This window comes from Pagrus pagrus, assembly GCF_965226575.1.
Source record: "Pagrus pagrus genome assembly, chromosome: 7".
Lineage (NCBI taxonomy): Eukaryota > Metazoa > Chordata > Actinopteri > Spariformes > Sparidae > Pagrus > Pagrus pagrus.
This window is the reverse complement of record NC_140191.1, coordinates 14,280,994-14,300,122: the sequence shown is the minus strand read 5'-3', so window position 1 is coordinate 14,300,122 and position 19,129 is coordinate 14,280,994. Positions and strand designations below refer to the sequence as shown.

General features: G+C 39.6%; 4 protein-coding genes across 5 annotated transcripts; 3 read left to right on the top strand and 1 right to left on the bottom strand.

Moving 5' to 3' along the window:
• The first annotated feature begins 25 nt into the window (after positions 1 to 25).
• On the top strand, positions 26 to 2,407 carry krtcap2 (keratinocyte associated protein 2). The gene is made up of 5 exons (XM_084358394.1): positions 26 to 160; positions 925 to 1,079; positions 1,337 to 1,400; positions 1,705 to 1,771; positions 1,879 to 2,407. The coding sequence occupies exons 1-5, from the start codon at positions 157 to 159 to the stop codon at positions 1,997 to 1,999; spliced, it is 411 nt and encodes a 136-aa protein (XP_084214520.1). The 5' UTR covers positions 26 to 156; the 3' UTR covers positions 2,000 to 2,407.
• Positions 2,408 to 4,143: 1,736 nt separating this feature from the next.
• s100a10b (S100 calcium binding protein A10b) lies at positions 4,144 to 6,494 on the top strand. The gene is made up of 3 exons (XM_084358397.1): positions 4,144 to 4,269; positions 5,939 to 6,094; positions 6,222 to 6,494. Exons 2-3 carry the CDS (start codon positions 5,957 to 5,959, stop codon positions 6,378 to 6,380), a joined length of 297 nt encoding a protein of 98 aa, XP_084214523.1. The 5' UTR covers positions 4,144 to 4,269; positions 5,939 to 5,956; the 3' UTR covers positions 6,381 to 6,494.
• Positions 6,495 to 11,038: 4,544 nt separating this feature from the next.
• s100w (S100 calcium binding protein W) lies at positions 11,039 to 12,262 on the top strand. Of its 2 annotated transcripts, none has more exons than XM_084358395.1 (3): positions 11,039 to 11,120; positions 11,565 to 11,716; positions 11,825 to 12,262. In XM_084358395.1, exons 2-3 carry the CDS (start codon positions 11,573 to 11,575, stop codon positions 12,011 to 12,013), a joined length of 333 nt encoding a protein of 110 aa, XP_084214521.1. In that variant the 5' UTR covers positions 11,039 to 11,120; positions 11,565 to 11,572; the 3' UTR covers positions 12,014 to 12,262. The 2 variants fall into 2 exon arrangements, with proteins under 2 accessions (XP_084214521.1, XP_084214522.1); XM_084358396.1 differs by having other exon boundaries at positions 11,067 to 11,120; positions 11,571 to 11,716.
• Positions 12,263 to 15,647: 3,385 nt separating this feature from the next.
• Positions 15,648 to 17,093, bottom strand: LOC311260510 (uncharacterized protein). Its single transcript, XM_084358390.1, has 5 exons — positions 17,031 to 17,093; positions 16,575 to 16,708; positions 16,373 to 16,466; positions 16,005 to 16,138; positions 15,648 to 15,860 (listed from the first exon to the last, which is right to left on the bottom strand). The coding sequence occupies exons 2-5, from the start codon at positions 16,704 to 16,706 to the stop codon at positions 15,720 to 15,722; spliced, it is 501 nt and encodes a 166-aa protein (XP_084214516.1). The 5' UTR covers positions 16,707 to 16,708; positions 17,031 to 17,093; the 3' UTR covers positions 15,648 to 15,719.
• Positions 17,094 to 19,129: the final 2,036 nt, after the last annotated feature.

The window sequence follows — 19,129 nt, the reverse complement described above, 5'->3', positions numbered from 1 at the left end:
TTCCGCCATTAATGACTCCGCCCACTGGTCCCACCTTTCATCTGGACCGGGTAGTGAGAATTTTAGTTCCTACAGCTGGGACAAATAGCTGTCTCAACGAAGTTAAACCTAATTCACCTCTTCTTCATCATTAGGACTCCAATTTAATACTGAATCATGGGTATGTACTGCAAGAATAATTTATCATTCAAGAATATTAGCAAGCAAGGCTGTGTTTGCATAGATATTGCAAGATATTAGCTTCTACAGTCAAGCTAGCTAGCTAAGGCTAACGTTGAGAAATAGATAACTTTTAGTGACCAGTTGTCACGTTTTTCTCTCTGCACTGTGATGAAACAGGAAAGGTATACAGTGTTTGGTTCAACTATGTATGAGTTTCATTACATTAGCCGGATATTTTTGCTGTTAACATGGGTTGTTTAGCTGAAAGCTAACAGCGATTTGTCCGAAACGTTTATGAACGAACACTGACGTGGCGTTACCTCATAAAGAGCTCGGTGTTTAAACTGGACTTTATAGATAGTAATATTCATAACTTGACTATATTTTCAATTGAAATGATGATGCTATGCAACAGAAAGTATTTCCAAAACTTGCTTACACACTCTTCAGTCAAATCCCGTAGGTTTAAACTCGGTCCTTAGTGTAAGCTGTAACAGATTTTACAGTACATGTTATCCATCTCCAGTCTACATCCTGTTTCGCAAGTGTTTTTATGAAATGTCTTTATTTCTGATGAGGTCATTCAGATGAAAACTCACATCAGTTTACTTACAGCTGAATGCTTTCGACTTGTATTGCTGCACCATACTCTTCCATGTGTGTAGACTAGCCTTAGTTTTACTTCTCCTTTGTGAAGGACGGTGAATTGCATCTGTGTTTGAAAGGCTTCATACAATAAAGCTGATTTTCTTTCCCTTGTAGCGGTAAACACAGGCACCTCTCTAGTGCTGTCCAGTCTGCTGTCAGTGCTGGTATTTGCTGGGATGCAGATGTTCAGTAAGCAGCTGGGATCTACTGAGTGGCTCACCATCCTGGGAGGTTTCCTGGGCTCAGTCCTCTTCATCTGCTCCCTCACTGTATCCTATTTGTGACAATGTGCATTGACCTCTTTTAGTTCACATTGCTAATCATTAAACTACAAGATTCTTCAGTATGTCATGCATTGCTTAAAACAGCTTTTTGACAATGAACATCCAGTGCTGATGTCCTTCGTTACATGTCTCCAGCAAAATGTTGTGTCTCATTTTCAGATTTCTTTGAGCAAATTGGTTTCTCGTGTACATGTAAATGTACAGACACCACTGAGGAGTTTTCACCTTAACTTTATTTGCAGGCATTTAATAATCTGGAAAACCTGATCTTTGGGAAGGGATTCCAAGCCAAGATATTCCCAGAGAGTAAGTGGTCACAGCACTGAAATCAAACACTCAAGTAGTTTGATCTATAATTCGCTGAGTCAAGCATCAGCTCATCTAACACTCAAGCATCAGATCAGCTTACACTGAAACATCAGCACTCTTGATCATTGAAGCATATCTGAACATCACCATGTCAGCCTTTCCTAGTACAAGTTACTCTTTTCAATACACAATATTCAAACGATATATACTCTTTATCTGGGATTAACCCAGAATATTGGTGCTTCTATATATCAACCAGGTTCTGTTTCTCACTTATATTATTCATTCTCTCAACTTCCAGTTCTGTTGTGCCTGTGCCTGTCGCTGTTTGCCTCTGGTCTGGTACACCGAGTCTGTGTCACCACATGGTATGTGACCTCTGCAGATTACACATTCCTATTTCAGGTTCATACAACAGAGTAGTCTCTAAGTGTATTATATTTTATGATTTGTACTCTTTTTCTTTCTGTTTCAGCCTGATATTCTCCCTCTTCGCACTGTACTACATCAACAAAGTATCTGCCGCTCTCTACCAAGCTGCTGTTCCTGCAGTCACGCCAGCCAAGGCTGCCAGCAAAGGCAAAAGGAAGAACTAATTAATCTGTTGGATCCCACTTTCATCCAGTTAATCAGTCAATATTACCCAGGTGCTCATGGCCACAGCAACATGGTAGTTGCTACTTTTGTAATAATTTCGAAAATCCATAACCGTTGCTTTTTTTCACAAGCTTTCAAAAAAATTGTTTAGGATTATTCATGAAAAGTGATGATCACTTCAATGACTACAAGTTTGTAATCATAACAATGACTTTATTTGAAAAGAGAAATGTCCCAGGTAATTTGTAAGGCCATAAAAAACATTCCACTGATAACCTAAGCACTCGTTTTACGCTGGTTGCGAAGAGATTCATTCATCCCTGTGTATTATTTGTGTATTCAGCAGCACATTAAGTTGCTTTTTTGTTTAATTCATTTTGTAATTAAACTTTGTAAAAGACTAACAATGTGTGATGTGTTTATTCTGTAAAACATTTTTATTCGGTACGCACACATCGGTCTCTTCGTCCAGGTAGGTGTTGTGTTAAAGTCTCGAGGTGACGGACAACTGCTGAGGACGAGGCAGAGGAAGGATAGAAGATGTTTCCAATGTAATAATGGCGTTTTGATTACAAATGATAATATCATCTTAACGATTCGAGTGAAAAGTCATGAAGTTTGTATAATATCTTAGTGTATGGTATGCCCCCCTCTGCTGTAATGACAGCATGCAGGTGTGGATTCCACAAGTTTGTGCAAAACGTGATGACTCATGGTTTCCCAGCAGGATATGACAGTGATCCACTAAGCTTCTCGTGATGTCAGAGGATGCTTGGCTTTCCCAGTCTGAGTGCCCCCATAGATGTTTAATGGGGTTGTGGATCGATGTCAGTCAGAGCTCCTTGGTCTTTTTCAGTCTTCAGGTGGTTCTTGCAAAGCTCTGAGGTGTTTATCCTACTTCAGGTTTTGCACCAACTTGAGTCCGTGTCAGGTCGAGGTCATGCTGTCATTAAAGCAAAAGGGGGACATACCAAAGATCTTCTGAAATTCATGGCCTTTTTAAAAAAAAATCTACTTGTTAGTCATATGTTATTATTTGTAATTTAACAAAATAGTATTACATTCAAAACAAATGCAAAATTGCACATGTTACACATTGACATGTGGTCTCAGACTTTTTGACCCTGCTGTATATCTGAAATGTATGATTGTAATGCACGGAGCATAATTCTTTAGTCTAAAGAAAAAAGTTCATATTTTAATGATGCTGAAAGCTGTTGTTTAAAGAGGCTACGGCCATGCGGGGAGCTTTCAAGATCGACTGACAATGTGAGCGCAGAAGTAACATGGAGGTGACAGCATTGTTTCAGAGAAGGCTGGGTGACTGTTGGTCATACTTGTCTGAGTGAAGCTCACATGGATTGTCATGTCAAAAAAATGTATTGTTTTCTGTTTTGTTTTTGTCAGTCAATGAGTGGGTCACACCTTTTACAACCTGGGCCAAAAGGTGAAATCACTGAGGTGCCGTTGAGCAACAGTTCTGCTGGAGCTGCTCAGCAGCCCACACAGTGGTGATATTGGACAGCTTCCAGCTGTGACTGTGTCAGTGTGAACAGGGTGTTCCTGACAGAGAGTGAAACTTCCTTAGATAAATACAGACTTTAACATCGCACTGTCTACCTTGTTTTAATCAAAGTGTTCAGTCAGTTTCATATGATTGGATCAATTGGTGTGGTCTTTTGTAAAATCCATCCACATGAAACAGAAGAAGCACCAGCCCTGAAAATCCCAGCATGCTGCCTGAAGATCCTGACTCAGGAGTATAGGCCCAGGCTTGACTGCTTGGCTTTGACTGCTTGAGTCCTTTTTCTGCGTTGTTGCCACTTTGAAACTTGATCATGATTCATATTAGAAGAGATCTGAGCAGCTTTTTTTCATCACATGTAGACTGGATCTGGGCACTCCTGTCTAGAGATGACATCATGTTAAAACTCTACAGGAAACGTCTTGAACATGTATCCTGGTATGAAGGGAAAGTGTCTCTTGTGAAAGCTACTGTATATGGGTTCATCTCTGTATCTCTTGCGGTGGATAAACATGGGCAGGGATGGTATTTGCGCATGGCAATTTCCACGTTATTTGCGCTCTCCCTCTCTCTCTCCCCCTCTCTCCTCTGTGCTTGTGTCTCTCTACCCCTCCCTCTCCCACTCCCTCCCATCTTACTGGGCGTCGCCTGGCTAGACTATAAATTCTTGGAGAAACTTCAGGGTGAGCCCCTGCACTCTTCACAGATCATCACCAACCACACTTTCTGCATCTTTGTGTCCTGGTAAGTTCGTTAAAGTCATTTTTACGCGTGCGTCTCTGTTTCTTCTGTTGTCTCGCGTTCTTTTCGAAGCTGCGCGAGTTTATAAAGATAAACTGATAAATTATTGTGAAGACTGAAAAAGAAGATGTTCATCTCAGCTGCTGGATGTAGTCTGAGGAGTGTAGGCTACGTGCAAAAGCTGCTTTTTTTCTCAGTTAAATTTAAAGTCTGTGTTCGACCGTTATTCTGAGGTGGGCTCGGGCGTTGTTGGCGCATTACGCACGACTTTCCACTTCAGGCAAGTAGGGGCTGGTCCTCTGTAATCTTTTCCTTACATTCCCAGTGTCCTTTGTCTTTAGCTTCTGTACACCTCCTTTTTTAAAAACTCTTTGGGGAGCAAACGGGAGGGAAAGGCGGAAGGAGTGGGAGCAATGAGATAAGGATTTTAGTTTATGTGCCAGAAAATGTTTTAATAGCCAAAGAATTTGCTCTGAGTGCCAGAAAAACCAACACCCACACACCCTGATTTAACACTATGTTGGTTTTGGATGAGGCAGGCTCTGTGGTGGATGGAAGAAGCAGCCTGCGCAGATCTTTTACTTGAGAGGAAGTGAAAGTACAAAAAGTACAATAGTATTAGCATCAAAATGTTATCTTAACCTGGCAAGCTTCAAGGTACCCATTAGGCAGAATTGTTCATTTCACAATAATACACAGCCTTTTGTTCTTATCATTATTGATGCACTTATATGTACATTAAAGTACATTAGTGTAAAGGTGTGGTCCATTTTCCCCACATAGGCATATTCTGCCGAATAGCTCCTGAATTTCACTAAGGGATGAATAAAGTCTACAATATATCCGGGGGCAGACTCAGGATGTTTGAGGGGCAAGAGCGAAAACAATAAAAGGGCACCGGAAATGCATCCAAGAGGGCATTAATCATGTTGCATCTACCACAGGGCTATCCAAGAGGGCACTTTTGGACTTTTGAATAAGTTCATGTACCCCAAATTGTACTTGAGTAAATTAATTTTCTGCCTTTTCCCTAGGTTAATGCCACATGATGTAACTTTTTTAGCTTTAAATAATCATTTTGATGGTACAATGTCTCGTCAAAAAGTGAATGGTGTGTCTGTCACAGCCACTCCGCCCCCATATCACTTGTTCCTGCACTATGTAACTTCAGTGAGAGGGCAGGATCACAGCGTTACATACAAGTTTCTAGTTAGCACCTAAATTACATCTGACAAATTGTTACAGACCTGGGATTTGTATTTTACAATGGTGGTATTGCACTCAGAAACTGTGGGGGGCTCCAAATCACACAAAATGCCACCTTCTACATCATTTTGCTTTAACTTGATGTGGTAATGCCCCGATGTCAATAGTTCAATAAAGATTTAAGTTAGACACTTTACAGAAGTAGAAGTAAAACATTAGTAGGAACTTCCATTTCACAGTTAATTTGTATGCAGATATATAAAGTAGGCTGTTTCGGTGTTGTAAGTGGTGCAGCTGCAGATAGATTGTTCGGTAGATGAAACAGCAGAGCATCACTCTTCCTGCTTATCTGTATGGTCAATATTATTCTGCACATGAACTTGGACCGCTGTTCTAGTGATAAGTTTAAGTCCAAGTGTGTAATTTATACCCTTGTGAAATTTATACCCTTGCCTCCTCCTTTCAGCACTTGCTTTCTGCAGCCATGACTGAGATGGAAAAGTGCATGGAGAACCTGATCGTCCTCTTCCACAAGTATGCCGATGAAGACGGAGATGGAAATCACTTAAGCAAGAAGGAATTAAAAAAGCTAGTCGAGAATGAGCTACCCACATTCCTGAAAGTAAGAATCCTCTTGTCTTCTATCAAATCTAACCTCGTCAGTGTATACATACGATCAATCTACACATATCTAACTTGTTGCTTTTACTGATGCATTGAACCCTGAACTTGTTTTCGTGCTTTTTCAGACCCAGAAGAACCCCAAAACTGTGGAATGCATCATGAAAGATTTGGACACCAACAAAGATGATAAATTGAGTTTTGAAGAGTTTCTTCCCCTTGTCGCCGGCCTCTCATTGGCCTGTGACAAATGCTTTATGCTCCAGCAAAAGCCGCGCAAGAAGTGATGTGCAGATATTTGGAAAAGTGATGATGTTGATGGGTTTTTTTTTGTTTTGTTTTTGAGTGTTTGTAGCACAAATATGTGCCAGATTCATAAGTAAAAACTACCTTTGACCAGATTTCATTTTGTGTTTGTGTGATTACTCTTTTAGTACGGGTACGAATGTTCGTCCTCCTGGTCCCTGATTTCAAAACAGTTGGACCGCTGTCTAAAGCATAATGTCCTTTTTGACACATACTCAATTGAAAACAGTACAAAGGCAATAGATTAAATATTTGACCGCATCAGCTTCATAGATTTTTGGAGGGTGCATGTTTATTCTGAATTTGATGGCTACAACACACTTCAGACAAGTTGGGACAGTGGCAACGAAAGACTGGAGAAGTTGTTTAATGTTCAGAAAACACCTGGTAGGAGCACTCTACTGGTAAGCAGGTTAACTGCTAACAGGTGATAGTATATTCTGTTTTAATCTATATTTTACACAACGTCCCAACATTTTTAGGATCAGGGTTGTAGTGTTATACGCTCTGTGCCATCGGTTTATAGTGGTTGTGAAAATTCCAGAAAAATAGCTCAGACGGTGCGAGTTCACATCTGATGCAGATCATTTCATCCATAAATATACCTTGAATGTTCAGTTCAGGCAGCAGTTTTTATATCGTGTAAGTGGTTCAATATGGGAATGTGCTTGTATCAGATGAGGCCTGAACTTGCCTGCAGCACACATGCCTGTTTGTCATGAGTTCATGAGGTAGGGGTTGGAGTTGTGCAAAACAAAGATGCCTGTAAGTGTGCCCAAGATTTGGTAGGCGTGAAGATTTTATGGTTATTGGAGACGGTTGTGTTTCTCTCACGGCGTTCCTCCAGTTCAGTTTAAATAACACATTTCTCATTCTTCTGTGTTTACATCCTCCTAATTCTTCTGTTATCTAACTCAAGTGGGACTGGTAGGCTTTTTATTCCAAGTATGAACATCCCTGAAGGGCTTAAAGGGTAACTCCACCAATTTCAACACATCAAAGTGTGAATCAGATAACATGCAGCTACCTCTGGAGCCACAAAAGGCTTTATACTACTATTCTCACATATGCAGTTGTACTCCTGACCTGTAAACACACTTTAATGTGGAAAAAATTGGTGGACTTACGCTTTAACACCACATGTACTGACCAGATAAGGAATTTAATAGATATCAACAGAAAAGATACTCCATATGTATTGAAATGAAGGTTAAAGTGCAGTCAAAAGACATGGCACACTGCAGAGCAGGTAGTGGGCCACTAATAAATCCTGAGTACATTTTTATAAGACCCACAGACCCAGCATGTGAGATACAAGGCAGATATTAAAAGATAGCAAATGACTCTGGGTTTCTAATGTTTAAGGAATGATTGCAAAAGCCTTCTGTATCTTTTCAGCCTGAGTTTTGGGAAACTTGCCAACAAAGAGGAAGCGTTAAGGAATGCTTGCTATGAAAGGAGGACACAAAAACACCTAAACATCCTAAAATGCATGGATGAGGAGGAAGAAACATACTTGAATACTGTAGAAGATATGTAGAAGATAAGCAGATATGATGATTTGTAATAGTTAAAATTATGGAAGCCCTGAGAGGCAAGTGAGAAAAAAACCTGGTGATCTGGTGTGTTACTTCTACCTACTCCTTTTCGGACACTTTTACTTTCTCATTCATTCATATAATTAGATATATTTATTAGGATATTCTCTCTATATTCCAAAAAAAAAAAAAATTTCTGTTGCTGTATCAATGAACCAATCAAACTTTACTTATATAGCACCTTTCAAACAAATCAAAATAACACATGTGCAGCTCTTAATGGAGATGAGAAGGAAACAAGATGGTTCTCTCATTTGCTATCAGCTATATGATAATTATGATATTATGGTGACTTATAGGTACGTCACATCTATAAGCATATAGGTGTGAGACATACATGGGCATTTACACTATAGGCTTGTATGTAACTTACCATATTTTGTCAAATAGATATAGAAATGTAGATAGCTCACTGGTCCCTGATGTATAGCTATGAGTCTGTGCGTCCACTGTATTGGTTTCCTCATGAGTAAGTAAATATACTGTACGCTATCATGCAGAGATGCAGTGCAAAATGTGTGTTGGGGTTGCAAGGTAAGATTAAACAAATGGGCAGTTGTGTGTTGTTTCCACAGATATTCAGAGGACACCTCAAGCAACTACATCAATAACCAAGGAACTCATGCAGGATAATGAAATAGGAGAAGCCCACAGATCAGCTGACGGAGCATTTCCTTCTGTACAAATAAGAGGTAGAAATCAGGGGAAATCCCAGTTCAAGGCTATCAACACACTGCTAAAGCCTAAAAAGAGAGCTGTCACAAGTTAATCATCTGAAAAACAGAAGGTATACCAGCATGACTACATTAGGATATCATCAGATTAGATTTTGGAATGAAAAGTGGTTTTGATGCCACAATAAGACGCTGAGACTTTCAGAATAAAAAAGATACTAACAATTAAATTTGCTTAAAATAACACATGTCAGCTTTTAGCAAGTACTGAACATAGAGATGACACAGAAACCTGGTATTTTGGGCCTTTAAGCAGGAGGTCATGTGTTGTCTTCAATCCACCACTAGATGTCATGAAACTCTTTAAAACCATTTAGACAGTGTAGCGGTTCACCCAGGACTCCTCTACCTGCTTCTCTGCAGTTCTGACACTGAGTGAGGAGTGAGAAGCGAGGAAAGACACTGTACTTTCATAGTGTAAAGTAACGTGGTTTGGACTAGCGCCTTTTTCTTTTTGCAGTTCTTTTACTCGGTGTTCCCTGCATCAAAACCAAGCGAGGTGAAGCAGCTTTTTGTTTCTAGTCTCCCCACCTGTGGAACAAGCTTTCTAAATACCTGAGGTCTGCTAAATCTGTCACCTCCAGTGGCGGACTCAGGATGTTTGAGGGGCAAAACAAATAAAAAGGGCACCAGTTGTATGCGGTGGGGCACCAGTGTGCAGAAAGCCGTCATTAGAGGACACTTTATCATGTTTTGTCTACTGTACCATAGGGGCATCCAAGAGGGCCCCCTAGGGTTAGGGTTAGGGTCGGGGTAGGGCGCTTTTCTTTTAAATGCAATTATAAATAAGAAAATTAAGAAAAATCTTATTTTTAATGTATTTCTCTGCCCCTGTAAAGCACTTTGAATTGCCTGTATCTGACCATCATCTGACTTGCCTTTTTCACAAGGACTAGTGGTGGCACACCTTTGTGTTGATTAGTAACATAAAACAGCCACAGCAGCTTGTTAGAATGACATTAAATACAGTATCATATACATACTGTATCTTAAAAACTGTCTTTAAAACATTTGTTCCAAAGACTGAATGTTAATATTAAGGAGGGCGTTCAGAGCTATTTCTATTTAATAAGTGCCCTCTTCTTGTACAGTGTTCATGTTCATGGTGCAGACTTACCACTGCAGAGGTACACAACCTCTCCAGCAGTGAAACTGTAACTCATACCTCAGCCAGCAGAGTGCGGAAAGATGAACTTTTTTTTTTGTAATTAAAGCCACATGATCCTCCGTCTCTTTTTTCATTTCCTCCCCTGCGAGGAGAATCTGATAGTATTCAATAAGTGAAAGTAATAGGGCCAAAGTGAAGGCAAGCTGGCGCTGGATAGTTTGAACTGACCTATAAAAAGGGACTTGGCAGGGGGCAAGAGACGGGAAGAGAAGAAGAAAACTGCCTTTCTGCTGCCATGGAACAGATGAGTGGAAAATGGAGGTTGAGTTACATAAGAGTTGAGCATTGGAGAGACTTACGTCAGAGTCAAACATGTTCAAACACACAGCAAAGAGCGCTCACAGTGTTGTTGTTTTAGACTCAGACCCAGCAGGTTTTTAACTGCTGCTGATTTTATTCAGCTCAGATGAACTAAAGTACGACATTCATAGATATACTCACACATTAAAGTGTTTAATTTGTTTCCATTGTGATCCTTGATCCTGGCAGAAATGAATACAACTATTTATCAATAAATTAAAGTTATGAACAAACATTCAATAGTGTGTTTCAAGTATAAAACTGACACTGTTTGGCTTGAACAACAAAAATTTGAAGCTTTTAACATTGTAATTGGAGCTGAATGAAGCATGAAGCATTGTTTTGATTGTCTGTTACTGCCCATACGTGCCAGACTTTAAGGCAAATAAGATATACGGTCGTGCACGCAGACTTAGAGGCAAATTATGTCCGAACACACACACACACTCACGCAGCAATGACATTCTTGGCTCAGATGAAACCTACTCACTGTAATTTTCCACTTTTGCTCACATATTTCCTCTGCGAGGCTTCACTGAGCAGCGGTTTGCCTCGACTTACATGATCTGTTCAATCCCTTCACCAAAATAAACATGCAGGCAAGCACAACTATTTACTTATTAAAACACAAACATAAACGTTGACTTTAGTTAATTTTTGTTTAGTGGGGCACAGTTGTGAGACAGAGCTGATGAAGCCAGTTTGGGCGGAGCCGGGCCGCATTTCCAGTGGATGAATCACACTGTGACGGTTCTCTGCCAGTGTGTGTGTGTGTGTGTGTGTGAATGTGAGTGTGTGTGTCAGACAGAGTGAGTCTACTCTTTAAGAGGAGGCTTTCCCCTCAGTTTGACGACAGTCTCACCTGGGACAGCTGCTGCCACAGACGTGATTCCTCTTCACCTGGTGAACTTGAACTCGAAGGTGAGTACTGATGAAAAGGGGATTTTTTGTAGAGAAGAAAAGCAAGAAGTAAAACATTTAATTCAGATGCAGAGCATGAAATATGCAATGGAAACGCTAGGATGGTTGTCTGTAAAGTGTTATTATTACTATGAATTAAAACTTGAGATTGATTTCATGGCGTTGAATAAAGCTTTATTCAGTGCTTCTCCAAACAGAAGTTGGTCTGAGCATTTGTCAACCAGCTTATAGAGTAGATGCCGAACCTCTATTGGTGATTGTATCGTATGCTTATGTCTATAAACATTTCTAACACCATGTGTCTCTAACACGCTACTATTAAGACACTTCATAAGGTTTCACAAGACAGTGCAAAGTATTTTCTATGAATCCAGCATGGCTTAGAGGTATTTCTTCCCATCTCTCTGCTAATTACTCACAATCAATAACAACCTATTTCTCCAGCAACAGCCATGGCTCGTCTGGACCAGGTCATTACAACCATGGTGGATATATTTCTGGAGTATGCCAATGATGCAGATGGCAAGAAACCCAAGTTAAACAAAGAGGAGATGAAGAAGGTGTTGGAGACAGAAATACAAAGCCCTGAGTTAAAAGTAAGCGATACACATATCTATTCATGAAAAATATATATACAGTATCCTGCTTCTCATCCAGTGCCTTTGTGCATCTCATGCTGCTATTAAACTGTGTGTATTCTTCAGGAAAAAATAAATGCTGATGACATTGAGGAAGTCATGGAGATGCTGGATAAAAACCACGATGGTGAGGTCAACTTCAAAGAGTTTTGTCGTTGTGTTAGTGACCTGGCCAAATGCTACTACAATAAGAAGACAGGCAAGGGCTGCAAGAAAGGCAAAGGCAAAAACCAAGAAGGTGAACAAGAGGACTAACTACGAACACTTAAATTATTTGTTACACATTTAAAGATATTTCTACATAAGACACATACAGAATGCATACTGTATGTTATATTTATCACTGCAGACCTTGAAATCAGATGATGCTGGTGTCGGGCCAACTCAAGCGATTAGTGTTTTGAACATGCATGCATTGTCTTCATGTCTCTGTAAACTGCTTATCGAAGGACCTTCTGTTCAAAACTTTCTGACATTAAATAACAACTATGAAATTCTGAAATGCCGTGAGCGTCCTCGTCTGTTTATGGCAATCACTGCACAGGTGGGTGTTCGGTATCTGGTGTCATAGCTGTCGAAGGAAAACGAGAACAGGCTCATCAAACATTCAACAGACATCACTCGCTGCGTTCTCCCGTGCACATATCACCACCAGTGCTTCCTTAATGAAAATGTCTGGTCTAATACAATTGACAAAATATCTATCCCTTTGTCTTTTCTGTCTTTCTTTCAATGTATTTGTGTCAAATCACATGAATGAAACTCCCCATTTATATACTTACCTCTCAGAAAATATCTCTCCTTTAAAGAACAATTTCAACCCATCAACAAACTGAGGAATTATAGCTTATCATTTATTTTTTTTAAAAGTTTATGCTTATATTTCTTCACAAAGTTAGCATTAAACTCTTATTGTTTTGGGGGTTTGTTGTTGCCTGATAATGTCCTCATAAGTTTGAATAGCAGATTTGCTCCGTAACATTAAAGTGCTACTGGATACCTGTTGTAATTTGAACTGAATGAAACTGGCTTGCTCGGTGGAGTTGTAGCTTATGGGACCATAAATACAATCAATCTATATTCAATTTTGCATCAAGTGTTTACTAACTCACTTTCCAGCCTGTCTAGAAACAGGCATGTGTTTCTATTGGTTCCCCTTTGCCACGCTCCTGCCTCCCTGTGAGGCTCCCTGTGACTGTCTGAGCAGCCTGTCGAAAAACATTTGATGCTGCGGACAACGATATGAAATAATGAGACTGCAGTTAATGGGACTCCTGTGAGGAAACAGTGCAGTCAGAACAGGTCGAGCAGGTTTATCATCAGTGCTGTATAAGAAAGAGCTACAGTCTGAAGCAAGCAGCACAGATGACAATAGGATATAAGCCTTTCCTTAATGCCTTTACGTTGGTCACAGACGTGGCCAGAGGCATCATGTTTTCAGGTTGTCGATCCCTTTGTGTCTCAAACTGCCATTGGTACTTGAAAATTAAGTGATAAGATTTAGGTGGTCAAAGGTCACTGAGGTCACATTTTTGGCTGTAAGTCAGTAACAGGATAGCATAAGGTAAAACAATAGGATGAAATGATAAAGTGATGGCATTTCTATCCAAAAGGTCAAAGGTCAACTCAACTGTGACATCGTAATGGTCTGGAAAAACACATTTCTGGGCATTATTTAACAACATAACCATGTGAGGAAGCTCTCTGACAGTCCTCTTGTACTTCTCTGTAGCAAAAGTCTCTAAGTAAAGACAGCAAATATTCCACAGTTTATCTACTATAATCTACAACCACAGTTTATTACTGTAAAAAAAAATACAGTACTGTGCAGTATTGATTGTGAGTTTCACAGTAAAATACTAGCAGCTACATTGAAGTAACTGCGGCGTAAGTAAATGAGGCGGTAATTTGTAGATATAGATATGAAGGTATAGATGAAATCTTTCTAGAGAAGGATCTTCAAACATTCTGTCTGGCCAGTTTGTGCCATGGATGCCAGAAGTAGCGGTGCTGAGGGGGCTGCAGCACACCATAAAATGAGGCATTGATTTGTCTCATATTCATCTTTTGATGTCAAACCAAAATGTTTTCAGTGTACAGCAAAAAAAAAAGGAATTGGAGGGGACTGTACATTTAATTTGTTCCTCATTCTTTTTGCGGTGAGCCAACAAAAGGATGGATGTCATGTTTAACTTGAATCGCTTCCACTTTGTGCCGACCACTTCCTAAGTCAGTGTCACAACCATTGCTTAAATGTGTTATATACTGCATTCTCCATACTGCCTGCCAGGTGGAGCAAGTGTATCACAATACTGTATATCTCCAAAAGAGGTGAGCGTCTGCCAGCACACTGTCAACCTCACAACGTCACGTTCTAGACGAGTTTTGATGTACTTCTTGTAATATAGAAGGTTTTATCGACTAAAAACCCCTTTCAGACACAGAGTACTTCACTTATTTTGTCCTAATGTTGACTATGGAAGCTATTTGTCGTATGTAGCTGTAAACTGTGTGAGGATAAACAAACTCTAATCCTTCTTCTTAGAGGGACGTATAATGAAACTTAAAATGCATGTTTATTTGTGTTTCAACACAGTGTATTTAGTAACACTTTTCAATACACAAAAATGAGAGTAGTTACTAAGGATCGAGTGAGGAATGAATCAGAAATTACTTGATGATTAATGAATCGAGTATCCCTGAATTGATTTGAGGACCATATAGTAGATAATGATGAATATACAGAACATTAATGAATCATTAGTTAATGATTAGTTCATAAATATCTGTGAATCGACATACAGACCACTTTCTTCATGAGTTTTTCCTGAGCAGCACGAAGTAGTCACAAGTCATTATTAACTAATTACTTAATCATTAGTTACTCTTTTTGTGTACCTTGAAGTGCAGTGACACATGATAATGAACATTTACTAAGTAGACCCTTATTACTTTATGATTATAAAAATGTGCAGTTTTTCCTGGGCAGCAGGATTCTCAAATCCATTGTAATCATATTCACATCACATGTACATTAATCTGCATATTCAGTTGCACTATTGATGCCGATGCCTTAAAAATAAATGTCCGTTGCCGCAGACCTCGATTTGAACCTGCCGCCCTCTGTCTCCTCATTATCTACTGTAAGTCCTTGTATTACGGTTATTCAGGGATTATTCATTAACAGTTACTGATTAGAAGTAGTTCCTGATTCATTCATCACTTGTTTCTTAGTAACATTTTTGTGCACCTTATTGTAAAGTGTTACCGTGTTTTAATATTGTGTCTCTCTTGTAAAACCTAAGCCTTCTGTGGTATTCTTTATGGAAACTCATTTCTGCCAGAAAATGGTGATTTAAAAAAAAAAGGCTCATGGTGTATAACAGTTCAAATGTTGCGATAAAAGGGCAAAATTCATAATTTTTTGTGGTTTTATTTCATTATATTATCTTGCTGATTTTGGGAAAGGACCTTCATAATTATTCCTTTGTGCTGAAGTAAAACATGTCATAAACATTATTAAGTGATGAGGATTTTCTCATTAAAAGTTCTGGAAGATAGGAAATTAGCTCATTAGCTGCCTTTAAAGTAATTTTGCTGATGAAATCTCTGGAGTATGAAATCCTGTAGAACTATCTGCCCACTGCCACCTCTGAGATAATGGTGTAAGGAATATATGATGAAGGAAACACCACTGCACAGAAAATGAAATACCACTCCTACTGTAGGTGTCATTACTTCAACCCGAGTAAGAGATTAGGTTGCCTCCCCTCCTTTGGTGTGTTGTGTACGGAAAAAGACAAAATGCCCACATCAGAGTCAACCGCATGGTTTTTATTTTTTCTCAACCAATGTAGAATGGACACATCTTTGAAAACCAATTTTCAAACTCAAATAAACAGGCTTTTTTAAAAGTTAATTTTGTTGGTCATTCTCGAGGGTTTTGGAGTAACAATTCTGTTCATTCATCTGCAGAATCTGGGTCCTCAAGTTTTTTCTTGTAGAGTCTCTTTAAGAGTGGCATGATTCTCTCAAACTCATCTTTAGTGATGTTGTTGTCACTTTTTTCTAGACGTTTCATGGCCCTCTTCTTGATTTTATCCTGGAGAACAGAATATTACACTTGACAGCATGAAATGCATCCGAATGATGAATGAGAAGCAGGATGACAGGTGAATGTGTTATGTACATTTGAGCGTGTGTATCGTAACTGTGCCATGCGAGGTGAGTGTGTTGACTTTCTCACTTTTTTTGGATGGCTTTCAAGTAGTTCATCCACCATCTTCTCGAATTCCGCCTTTTCCAATGCGCCACTATTGTCTTCATCAAACTCGTCAAAGAGCTCCAGCATGGCTTTTTCAATATCCTCATCCTTACAACCTGGAGATGGACATAAATATTGAGGTTCATTTTGAATAATTAAAAGAAAATATGAGTTAATACTTCTCATACATAGAGGATGAACATATAATGAAAACATTTAGAAGACTTTTGCAGACACGGTGAATTACATGTGGTTAGATTAAAGTTAACAGGTAAGTCAAAGTTCAAATTTAACAGTATGATCCGTGCTGCCTGTGTTGCAGTAGCACAGAAATAAGCTTAAGCCCTTGCCTTGGTCGCAGCCTTTAGCCATGGATTTCCTCAGATCTTTTAAGGTGACCTCGTCGCCGACGACTGCATCCATGACCTTGCCAATGATTTCATCCTGGAGAACAGATAATTACACTTAATGGCATGAAATGCATCTGAATGGTGAATAAGAAGCAGGAGAACCAGTGGGTGCCATGTAAAGGGAGTGTGTTGAGTTGCTTACCTTCTTCTCATGGCTTTTGAATGCTTCTTCCAGCTGCTTCCTCAAATCCTCCTTCTTCATCTTTCCATCGCCATCAGCATTCTTCTTAAAGATTCCCCTAATCGCTTTGCGAACTTCTCTCTTATTCTCCATAGCTGTAGCGGGACAAAAAGAGAGATTGATTTTGAATAATAAATATGAGTTAATACTTTTCAAACATAGAGGAAGAACAGAAAAATAGATTGTTGCCAAGTTTTTGCAGACACTCTACTGTCAAGTCATGAAATCTCTTGATATTGTCGTGATAGTGTTACATGCAGTTAGTCTAAAGTTAACAGGTAAGAATGTAAAAGCCAGAAAGTTCAAACTCAGGATGATGTTTGCAGCAGCACAGAATAAAGCTTTAGCAAATGTAAAGAACCACTCTCAAGTTTTAGGCAAAACTCCCTTCCTCCATATCTTTCCATCAGGACTCACCTTCGAGGTTCACGTTCACCAGGTGAAGAAGAAATCACGTCTGTGTCACCAGCTTGGTCCCAGATGAGACTGATGTCAGACTGAGGGGAACGTCTCCTTTTAATAGGAGTAGACACACAATGTCTGACACTTGTACATACATTCATGCACAAAGAAAACATGTGATGACTCAGGTTATGTAAATCTGGCCACATCCCCACAAACCAGCTGTACCAGTCCCTTTGTTTCATACTGAATAGACAGAAGATGTGCTGCTCAGTGTATGTTTATAACCGTTGACATTGATTACATGTGTTGTTACATGTGGTGAAATGTTTTGTTTAAAGGCGGGGCAGAAATTCTTCCTTTCATTGAGGAGCTGCAAGGTGGAGAAAATATGTGTGAACAAAAAAGCAGAGTAGAGTTCAATCCGGCCCAAAATGTTTGGTATAGGTCAGAGTGTTCGTGTGTGTGTGTTTGTTACTGGCTTTGGCTACTTTTGGGGACAAATTTCAAACTTAAGACCAGTTACATGGGGACGACTTGTCCAATTAAATGGATGTTAGATGTAGGTGTAGTCTATGTTTGAACCCACCCTATGACTCTTCGCTACATGTACACTGTGACATCCATCAACTTTTATACACACATCTGACATACCTTACACATTGTTGTCCAGCTCAGTGGCAAAGAGGTTAGAGCACAGAGCTGATGCCCGTGCGCTGGAGCACAAGATCACTGTTTGAATCCTGACTGTTGATAAGGCAGTGTGAGGCGATTTCTGGATTTCCTGCGATGGGCATTTCAGCATTCAGACTGTATTTGTGGTCCAACAACCAGGTGCCCACTCTCAGAGTTAATTGTGAAAACTTTGTGCTTGACCTCATAAAATAAATCATTACATTTTAGGGTGAAGACATGGAATGAAGTCAGGCTAAGGGGGAGGGTTAGGCAAATAAATGGACTTGCAATTGTATAGTGCTTTTCTGGTCTCGCCTGGGACAGCTGGTGACAGAGAGGTGATCTCTTCACAACTGAAGGCAGATCACTTTGTTTTCATGTCACAAAAATAATTCAGCGTACAGATACCTTATGATTTATCATAAACAAAACAAGGCGATAGCCATAATATGCTTATGTTTATATTTCCTCACAAAGTAAGCAGTAAACTGTTACTGTTTTGGCGTTTGTCGTTGCCCAATAATCCCTTCAGAAGTTTGAGTACCACATTTTCTCTGCTCAGGAATGCTTTGGTGCAAACATAATGGGAATGTCTCCATATAGTGGGACTGTGTGGGACCACACATTTAATGCATTTATAATCGAAGTGTATTTTCATCCAGCCCACAAAGTGTTAACTCACTCGCATTCTGGCCCGTCTAAAAACAAACATACTTTTTTTATTGGTTCTCATTTGCCGTCCCTCTGCCTTCCTGCGAGGCACTTGTGATTGGCTGAGCAGCCTAGAATGTCTCCAAGACCACAATTTGCCATGATGACACACACACTCGATGACTCAGTAGGTGTAAACAATAACAGCCGACACTGCTGGGGCTGGTAATGAGATGCTGCTGAATGTGTCTCGTGTGAAATCCGCTGTGCTGTCAGAACAGGTCCTGCCGCTTTACCATTAATGTTGTATAAGAACAACCAAAAGCTTAAAGCAGAACAGGTGACAAGAGTTTTTTTGTTTTTAATTTGGTCCATGATTGACTTTATAGTACACCACAAAAAAATGGATGTCTGCAAGGTGTTAACTGCATGTTCATTTATTTTCTGATTTAATTTCTAGAGGTTCTTCTAAAAAGTTATTCAAAATGTCTTAACAAGTCCAGCATCCAATGTATCGACCTCACATCAAGACACATGCTTTAATTATATAAATCAGACGTTGTGTTCGCTGCAAAGAGAAGATTCTGAAAGTTTGTGTTTAGAAGCTTTTAATGGTCACAGAACGTAATTCAACACTGGAGGAAAATTCAGGTCATTCAGAGATGCCTAACTTGAGTGCCCTCACCACTTCGTAAGTCCAAGTCACACCCACTGCTGGCACATACACTGTGCTGCATTCTCCATACAGCCTGCAGGTGGAGCAAGTATATCAAAGTGCTGAATATCTT

Coding starts and splice junctions, on each gene's coding strand:
- krtcap2 (XM_084358394.1), top strand. Junction 1,401..1,704: donor AGCCAAGATATTCCCAGAGA/GTAAGTGGTCAC, acceptor CTCAACTTCCAG/TTCTGTTGTGCCTGTGCCTG. Junction 1,772..1,878: donor CGAGTCTGTGTCACCACATG/GTATGTGACCTC, acceptor TTTCTGTTTCAG/CCTGATATTCTCCCTCTTCG.
- s100a10b (XM_084358397.1), top strand. CDS start 5,957: ATGACTGAGATGGAAAAGTGCATGGAGAACCTGATCGTCCTCTTCCAC. Junction 6,095..6,221: donor AGCTACCCACATTCCTGAAA/GTAAGAATCCTC, acceptor GTGCTTTTTCAG/ACCCAGAAGAACCCCAAAAC.
- s100w (XM_084358395.1), top strand. CDS start 11,573: ATGGCTCGTCTGGACCAGGTCATTACAACCATGGTGGATATATTTCTG. Junction 11,717..11,824: donor TACAAAGCCCTGAGTTAAAA/GTAAGCGATACA, acceptor TGTATTCTTCAG/GAAAAAATAAATGCTGATGA.
- LOC311260510 (XM_084358390.1), bottom strand. CDS start 16,706: ATGGAGAATAAGAGAGAAGTTCGCAAAGCGATTAGGGGAATCTTTAAG. Junction 16,467..16,574: donor TCAAAAGCCATGAGAAGAAG/GTAAGCAACTCA, acceptor TCTGTTCTCCAG/GATGAAATCATTGGCAAGGT. Junction 15,861..16,004: donor TTGAAAGCCATCCAAAAAAA/GTGAGAAAGTCA, acceptor TCTGTTCTCCAG/GATAAAATCAAGAAGAGGGC.